General features: G+C 44.5%; 1 protein-coding gene across 2 annotated transcripts in view; it reads left to right on the top strand.

The window, feature by feature from the left end:
- The window catches only part of fam217ba (family with sequence similarity 217 member Ba), a 27,034-nt gene that overhangs the window by 14,220 nt on the left and 3,507 nt on the right, over positions 1 to 9,307 (top strand). For both annotated transcript variants that reach the window (XM_043710116.1, XM_043710115.1), the window contains exons 4-5: positions 2,013 to 2,084; positions 7,767 to 7,876. In XM_043710116.1, the coding sequence (XP_043566051.1) occupies positions 2,013 to 2,084; positions 7,767 to 7,876 (182 nt within the window). The remainder of the gene's footprint in view (positions 1 to 2,012; positions 2,085 to 7,766; positions 7,877 to 9,307) is intronic.

A 9,307-nucleotide genomic window follows, 5' to 3' on the forward strand; every position in this document is an offset into this window, starting at 1 on the left:
ACAGGGCGGGGGGAGTGGGGGGCCGGGCCGTCACGACAGCGCGGGGGGAGTGAGGGGGCCGGGCCGTCACGACAGCGCGGGGGGAGTGGGGGGCCGGGCCGTCACTACAGCGCGGGGGGAGAGCAGCCCTGGGAGTAGGCCATCATTCCAGCACCATTCGGGATGCAACTATTGTAAAGTATTAGGTACTAGTTCCAAAGAAAAACCCGGTTGGATATTGCTCTTCAGAAATTGGCGGCTGCTTACTTTTTTAACTTGGAACACGATGTCATCAGGTCCTGCCATTGGCTGTCTTAGATTCACTTTCCTTGATGTACTTGCCAACCCAACGTAAGCGATTCAACTGAAGTTGCCAAGCTTGAGGACCCTTTCCCATCTACCTTCTGTATGTAGTTTTGTTGATCACTCTCAGCTCTTCCCATTACTTTCAACATCCATGTCTTGTTGCTAACTATATTTGGGCACATTAGCCATCTCCCCCCAAGTATGAAGTTTTAACTGTAATTTTAAGCTTTAGCACTGACGAGAGAATGGCATGATCATTACATACAAAATTCTCACACCCCCTTCCAGTGACATCTGAGAAGGCTGGTTTTTCAGGCGAGCCCGAGAGTAGGTTTTAAATTTGTCCCCAGCATTGTGAGCTAACACACAACCATCTTTGTATTTTGTCGGAGATATTGTTTCAGGTTCACTGTCAGATGCACCTATAAGTGGAGCCCAGGCAGCCAGCAATCCAGACTGTATCTTTTTATGCCTAGAGTTTAAAGAACAGAACTGAAAAGAACAATGCTGTAGACCACAGCAGGTCAGACAGCATCCATGGGGAGACAGCAAGCTAACATTTCGAGTCTAGATGACTCATCAGAACTGAGGCAGAGGAGCTGATTAAATGCTTTTGATCAATCTTCATTGTTGAGGAGATCAATAACATTTCAGAGATATTACATAACTAAGGAGCTCAAGGGGCGGGGAACATCATAGTTGAGGTCATAGAGAGTGAACACATTAACTCTCACCAGAGAAAATGTACTAGTGAAACTAATGGGGCTTAAGATGGGATGCATTCTAGAGTTTTAAAGGAAATAGCTTGGGGCAGCATGGTGATTCAATGAGCGTCTGTGTGTGTGTGTCTGAGTGAAAGATGGAGAGACAATACAAGCAATATGTGAGACAACAGGCAGCATTAGCTGCATTAAACCCACAATGATGTTAGGGAGGGAGTTTCAGGGTTTTGACTGTACAGCGATGTATTTCCAAGTCAGGTGAGCGGCTTGGAGGGGAACTTACAGGTGGTGGTGTTCCCAAGTGTCTGCTGCCCTTGTCCTTCTCCGTGGAAGTGGTCATGGGTTTGGAAGGAGCTTTGGTAATTTCTGCAGTGTATCTTGTAGACACACTACTGCTACTGAGCATTGGTGATGGAGCGAGTGATTGTGGGTGTGATGCCAATACTTTGTCCTGGATAGAATGAATTAGAAACACCGTACAGTCAGTGTTCCTGCCTGAAATGAACAATATGACAGGCTGGGTGCATATCTGTTATGGAGGTGCAGTACCGGGGGTGTGTGTGTGTGTGTGTGTGTTTTTAAATATTTATTCATGGGATGTGGGCATTGCAGGCTAGATCAGCATTTATTGCCCAGAGGGCAGTTAAAAGTTAACCATGTTGCTGTGAGTCCCATGTAGACCAGACATGGATGGCAGTATCCTTCCCTTAAGGATATTAATGAGCAAGATTTTTTTTTTCCAACAATGCAATGGATTCACAGTCACCATTAGTCTCTTAGTTCCAGATTTTTTTAATTGAATTCAAATTCCACCATCGGCCATGGCAGGATTTGAACCTGGATCCCTCGAACATTGCCAGTGTCTCTGGAGTAATAGTCTAATGATAATATCACTAGGCCAGTGCCTCCCCATGTGTGACAGACAGAGAGTTTCTTTGTGAGCACAGGACAGGGAGAACCTTAGTTTTGTTGAAGAATTAACTTGTGTTTTTTCTTTTACTGCAGGTCTCGCATCGAGATTGTGCAACTAAATTAAAGAACCTCTCTTTGGGCCAGAAGGACAGGAATTCGAAGAAGGTGACGTGTTGTTTCGACCTGTTCCTGTGCACACGCATGAGCTCCTGTAACAGCTCCAACAGCATTCTTGTACTTTCAGAAATATAATCACCCACTTAAGGCAGTTTGTAACCTCCTGAACGTTCTTGGGGCGAATGAGATTGGAACGAGTTAATAAGATTTTGACAGATAAAGTAGAAAATTGCCTTTACCAAATAGTATAAGGTCTAGGAAACATAGATTTAAGATTTTGGTGAAGAGATAGTGGGATGTGAGAAAGAACTTTAGAACCCAGTGAGTGGTAATGACCTGGAACTTGCTGTCAGTGTGGGTGGTGGGAGCTGCGATGATGAATGATCATGGAAGGTGATTGAGAGAAATGAAGCAGTAGAGCGAAGGGAACGGAGTGTAAGAGTAAAACGGATCCGAGTGGTTTAAAGGTGCCAGCGCTGAGCTGAATGACCTTCTGTGCCAAAGTAACTCTGACACCATGAGCTAACTCCAGGCCAATTCCCTACAACTTGCAACTTCCTCACAAGACACTTTCCACTCCCTTTCATTCATACCTTTCCCCAGTAACACCTAAGTACCAAGAAAGCTATATTGGTCACTTTGAACTCCAGCCACACGATTACTGAGAATACTGTGTGCAGTTCTTGTCTCTACGTTGAAGGAAAGGTGGGCTTGTATTGGAGTTGGTACAGCGAAGGTTCACTAGATTGATCCCTGGAATGAGGGGCTTGTCCAATGAGAAGCTGTGTAGATTGGCCAGTTTGCTGGTGCTTAGCCGAATGAGAATGGATCTCTTTGAAATATTTCAAACAAGCTTCCAAAGAGGCTTGATGGGATTGATACTAAGAGGTTGCTTGGACCATGCTGAGGAACCCAGAACTTGGGGGTGCAGTCTTGGATACAGGGCTGAGATGGGGAGAGCTTTCTTCACTCAGAGGCTGATAAACCTTTGTAATTCTGTAAACCCAGAGATTTGCAGTTGCTCTGTCATTGAACTCATTAAAGCCTGGGATTGAGACGGTTTTGGTGCCTTGTGATCATGTTGAGTAACAAAGCAGGCTCCACAGATCAAATGGTCTCCTCCTGCTCCTATTTCTCATATTCCTTTGATCTTATTTTCTAGCCTAACTTCCTCTCAGAGGTGAAAAGATGGTTCGAGATGTGCAGGAAAGAGATGAAAATAGTTTTAAGACCATGAGACATAGGAGCAGAAATTAGGCCATTTAGCCCATCAAGTCTGCTCCGTCATTCAACCAAAGGTCACTAAGGTCTTCTCTTTACTCTCAGGCTGTGCCCTCGGGTCCAGGTCTCCTACCAATGGAAACATCTTCCCAACATCCACTCTGTCCAGGCCATTCAGTATTCTGTATGTTTCAGTTAGATCCCCCCATCCTTCTAAACTCCATCAAATGTAGACCCAGAGTCCTCGAACGTTCCTCATATGTTAAGCTTTTCATTCCTGGAACAATTCTCGTGAATCTCCTCTGAACACGCTCCAGGGTCTGTACATCCTTCCTGAGATATGGGGCCCAAAGCCGCACACAGTATTCCAAATGTGGCCTGAACAGAGCCTTATAGAGCCTCAGAAATACATCCCTGCTTTTATATTCAAGTTCTCTTGAAATAAATGCCAACGTTGCATTTGCCTTCCTAATGACTGATTCAACCTGCAAGTTTACCTTGAGAGAATCCTGGACTAGAACTCCCAAGTCTCTTTGCACTTCAGACTTCTGAATTTTCCCCCCATTTAGAAAACACTACATGTTTCTGTTCTTGCAACCGAAGCGCATGATTGCACACTTTCCCACACTGTACTCCATCTGCCACTTCTTTGCCCACTCTCCTAACCTGTCCAAATCTTTCTGCAGCCTCTCTGCCGCCTCAATGCTATTTGTCCCTCTACCTATCTACATATCGTCTGTAAACGTACCCAAAATGGCCTCCGTTCCTTCATCTAGATCATTTAGGTAGAACAGTGAAAAGTTGTGGTCCCAACACTGAGCCTCGAGGCAGGCTGCCATCCTGAGAAGGACCCTTTTATCCCCACTGTCTGCTACACCCACACTGTAGGTGGTGTGAGAGAGAGACATGGAGACAATACTATTGGTGTGTCAGTGAGGGATGGAGACAGCGCGAGCAGTCTAGGTGAATGGCAGGACAGTACAGAGATGGGGAGACAATATGGATAGTCTGGGTGTATGAATGTACGAAAAGGCCATTCGGCCCTTTTGAGGCTGCTTTTCCATTCAATAATGTCACAGCTGATCGGACTTTAATCTCAACTCTACATTCCTGCAGATCCCTGATAACCTTTGGTAATTAAGAATCTATTTGCCTCTGCCTTAAAACTATTTAAACATTCTGCATCCATTGCCTTTTGAGAAGTGGCATTTCAAAGACAATGGATTAAATGGAGAGGGAGTACAGGCATTGTTAGTGTGTGTGAATTGAAGGGCGATTACAGGCAGAGAAAATGTATCCGAAACGGACAGTGACAGAACAGACAGTACAGTACAGTAGAGTGTGTGAGGGATCAAGACGTAGACAGTCTGGGTATGAGAAATGGAGAGACAGCTCAGGTAGGGAGAGTGTAAGTCGGTGGAGCGACAGGGCATGCATGGTTTGTGTTAGAAAGATGAAAGGACAATTTTGGGCAGAGTTTGTGTGAGAAAGATAGAAGTGTAAGAATAGTACTACATCAAAAGCTGTTGTGGAAAATATATCCAAGACTGAGACAGATTTTTGATCAGTAAGGGAAAAGGAAGGTTATAGAGGAAAAAGCAGGAAAGAGGTGGTGAGGCTTATCAGATCAGTCATGATTTTACTGAATGACAGAGTGTACTCGATGGGCTGAATGGCCTACTTCTCCTGTCTCATGGTCTTAGGTATTGATGAGACCACATTTTGAATATCAAGTGCAATCTGGGTTTCGGTCTTTAAATGTAAAAGCTGTAAATGTATTGGCAGAGGCTGAGAGGAGGTTTTCGAGATTTGGGATCGGATGGGTTTGTTTCCACTGGAGTTGGGAAGAGTGAAAGGTGGAGGTGTGGAAAAAGCAGGAAGAGAGAACGTAAAAGGGTGGCAGTCAGGAAAGATTCAATAGCAAAAGAGTTGGCGGTGTTGAGCCAAAGAGAGTGGTAATGGGACGATTAGAAAAATCAAGAGATGTGTCTGGAGGCGATGTGATGATGAAAAGGAACATCTGAAAATGAAAAGAGAAGAAAGTGAGAGTTAAATTGAAACTTGTACGTAAAGATAAAAACAAAATTGGGCCAGAGATTATGGGTTTTGAAGGCTGTGAAGTGATTGAAATTTAAGATCATGTTCAATGCGTTGAACTTCATTGGAACTGCAGCATGCTGAGGACCGAGGTCAGTGTGAGAACAAGGTGGAAAATTAAAACGATCGTTTGGAGTGTCAGCTCCCTGGATTGTAGGATTCTTGAAGCTCCCTGAGATTATGTCCCTTGGTTCTAAACTCACCATCCAGTGTAAACATCCAAATTACATCCAACCCGTCATGCCCTGTAAGAATGTTGTGAGTTTCAATGAGATCGCTCTGATTCTTCCCAACTCGGAAGCCTACAACCCCAGTTTCCTCAAAAGACCATCCTGACATGCCAGGGATTATTCTGGAGGACCTCTGTTACACTCAGCCTATGGCAAGTATATCTTTCCTTGGATAAGGAAGGCAGTCCTGTGCACAATATGACAAGTGAGGTCTAAATTGCAGCAAGATATTTTTACTTATGTAGTCAAATAGACTTAGGGAGTTATGCAGTGCTGAAACAGACTCTTCAGTCCAACTCATCCCTGCCAACCAGACATCTCAATCTGACCTATTCCCATTTGCCAGCATTTGGCCCATAACTCTCCAAACCCTTTCCTACCCATGAACCCCTTCAGATGCCTTTAAACTGTTGCAATTGTACCAGTGTCCACCATTTCCTCTGGCATCTTGTTCCATGCATGTACCACCCTCTGGATGATAAAGGTGCCCCTCTGCTAACAATGAAAGTAATCGTACCTTATATCTTTCTTATTGATTATTCCAACTACCTGCTCGCTTCTCGTGACTTATGAACAGGGTCTCTTTGGACGCCAAGACTTCCCAACTCTCCCTCTTTTAAAAAGTAGTCTTTCAGTTTTTTTCTACCACAGTGGACCAACTTCACACTTACCAACACTGTATTCCATCTGATGTGTTGGAGCCTATTGGTTTACATGATCATTGTCAGCTTGATACCTTCCTGCATTCTCCTCACAGGTTTAATTGCCACTTAGCTTTATGGCATGAACAAATTGGGAATGATCTGTTTATTTTGACTCTCTGCTTTCTGTCTGACCAGTTTCTCAATCCATACTAGTATATTTCCCCCAATTCATAGAATCCCGACAGTGCAGAAAGAAGTCATTCAGCCCATCAAATTTGTACTAATCCTCCAAAGAACATCCCACCTAGATCCACCCTATCCCTGTAACCCCGCATTTCCTGTGGCAAATCCACATAACCTGCACATCTTTGGATTGAGAGGAAGCCAGAGCGCCCAGAGGAAACCCACACTGACACAGGGTTGGAAGGGGAATGTGTAAACTTCACACAGATAGTCACCCGAGGCTGGAATTGAACCTGACTCCCAGGTGCTGTGAGGCAGCAGTGCTAACCACTGAGCCACCGTGCTGCCCAAATTGCAAGCTCTACTTTCATTCATTAACCTCCCATGTGGGATGTTATCCAAAACATTCTGAAAATCCAAGACACCACATCTACTGGTTCTTCTTTATCAATTTTACACACAACATCCTCAAAAAAAACTCCATCAGGTTTGTCAAACATAATTTCCCTTTCACGTTCACTTTGCTGCTGCCTTTTTGAAGTGTCCAGTTATCAAATTCTTTAAAACAGATTAGTCAAATGTTTCTCTTTTTACAATCTAATTAGTATCTTGTTTAAACTATTAATTCTATCTCAGTCTTTAAACCTGCCCTGCACTAATACGCTGTTAAATCTATTTCTTGTAATAGAGATTGCGATTGAATTTTAAAATTTATTAGCACTTAACTGAGCTAAGTGCCTGGCTGCACACTCTCATCCTCCGTTGTTCTCAATGACCAAGGCTCCCTCTGTTCCTGATGCTTTCTACCCCGAGTTCTCTGCAACTGGAACAAAGTTCCAATGTTAATATTCCAATGCTCAAGTTAAAAGCTGATGTATTAGACTTCTCAAACTTCTTATTGGTAGCTGCTCACTAGCTTCTAGTGATGTCTGTACTCAAATCCCTAATCCTCTCCAGCATCTCACCACTTGCAAAATACTTTATTCTGTTCCAGTTCCTAATTCTCTACATTGAATTCCAGCTGTCATCATTTTACTAAGTCGCATCAGCTGCATTTACTGCATAACCTTTCTTTAGCAAACCTGGACATTTGGTCTTTTATCACTTCCCTGAGCAGGAATAAATATGACGAAAAGCCAAGAATGTGTTCCAAAGGAAGCCATCTCATTTACTCCTCATGTTGTGTGTTCCTCGTTATTACCTGCAGTGTTTTCACTACCATTTCGAAGTGGAGAGAATTCACTGTCGAACTCCATGCAGTTACTTTAGGAATCCAGTTCCCAAGATCCTGATTTTTCTCTTGGTGGTCGTGTTGGGAATGTCAGAGGTATCATGGATCCCATGCTGTTTTGTAGATTACCAGAAACGTGTCGAACCCAGGCAGGAAGGGCACGTCTCTACTCCGACCAAACAGCTCTGTTCAGAAGAAGGAGATGAGCGACTATTCGACTGAGAGTTGTCCGAGGTAAGTCACTTTGTATAAACTCCCTGTAATCCCCACAACTCCATGAACGTGCGGGATTCACAATTCACAGATCCTACCTTTTTTACTGCTCTTGTTGCCCCATCACTGTTTTGTATCCATGCGACCACTGTCCCTTTAATCCCCTAAGCTGTAATTTTGCTTTCCATTTAGCCCAGACTCAGTTGGTAGCAGCAAAATGTGCTGCTTAAGTTCCAACCTGCCAACTTAACTGATATTCCTGATGTAAGTACAAGCTGTGTGTCAGTGCCAGAGGTTAGTGTTTATAGACCAGCTCCTGCAGCAATCAATCCAGGACATGGACTGCAGGCAAGACAAGATTCCCCCCAGATCAGGATCTCCAATGTTTGACCAAAGAGAGGGAATGCTAGGTGCAGTTCTAGTCCAGACAGTCACTCTGTCAGACACAAAGGGTCTTGGAGTTGCATATTCTGGTTTCCTTTTCTCCCCAGTAAAAGTACTTCAGTTCAGAGAAGCAGTTCCAAATTCAGATCGTGTTGGCTTTCTGCTGGTACTGAGCGCTCACACCTGCTATCCTCCACACAGCTGACCTGCTAATATGACCACAACCTTCAAGCTCTGATTAATATTGGGAGTTAACTCTTCCCATAGTTGGCAGCTGCTCCTCTTCCAGTGAGGGTATACTTGCAGCTTTACCCCCTGTTCCTCCTATCTTGGGACGTGACCTAATGTTTCTGCTGCTGTTCAGGATCTCCTGTATATTTGTGTGTTCTGAAGAAATTTGAGGGAACCTCTGCCTGTGCCTTATTGTAAACTTTGCAAGAATCTGATGATAGGGACAGCGTAACTGACCATTTAGAGTCATAGAGCACGGAAACAGACCCTTCGGTCCAACCAGCCCATGCTGACCATAATCCCAAACTAAACGAGTCCCACCTGCCTGTGTTTGGGCCATATCAAAACCTTTCCTATTCATGTACACAGGAACCTCGATTATCCAAATATTGGATTATCCGAAAAAGATCTTGAGGTCCCGATAGAAACATAACATCAAAGGGGTGTTTCCAACACTGATTGCAACTTTTGTTTACAGTAATTAAAAACTATCTCAGCTTACTGAAATGCTGCTGAGAACAGTCCTGGACGTCAATAGGAGCCCAGGCACTGTCTCCAAATGACTGACTGCACGCCCTCTTTCTCTCCCTACACCTTCCCTTTCCCACATAATCTCTCCAAAATTGTCCTGGAGTGTAAAGGTGGAACCGGTCAAAGAGTTGCAGTAAAAAGTGTGTGTGTGTGCGTGCGCGCGCGTGTTTGTGCTATTTGGAGACTCACCCTACTACTGACCCCCCCACCCCCAAAGGCAGCAGCAGGTTTACTGTTGGTGTCCAGTCTGGCTGTCTGGGGTGGGGGGTTGGGGGGGGGGGTGGTGGGAGAGGAGTGGGAGGAGGT

This window comes from Chiloscyllium plagiosum, chromosome 20 (assembly GCF_004010195.1).
Source record: "Chiloscyllium plagiosum isolate BGI_BamShark_2017 chromosome 20, ASM401019v2, whole genome shotgun sequence".
In the NCBI taxonomy this organism is placed as follows: Eukaryota; Metazoa; Chordata; class Chondrichthyes; order Orectolobiformes; family Hemiscylliidae; genus Chiloscyllium; species Chiloscyllium plagiosum.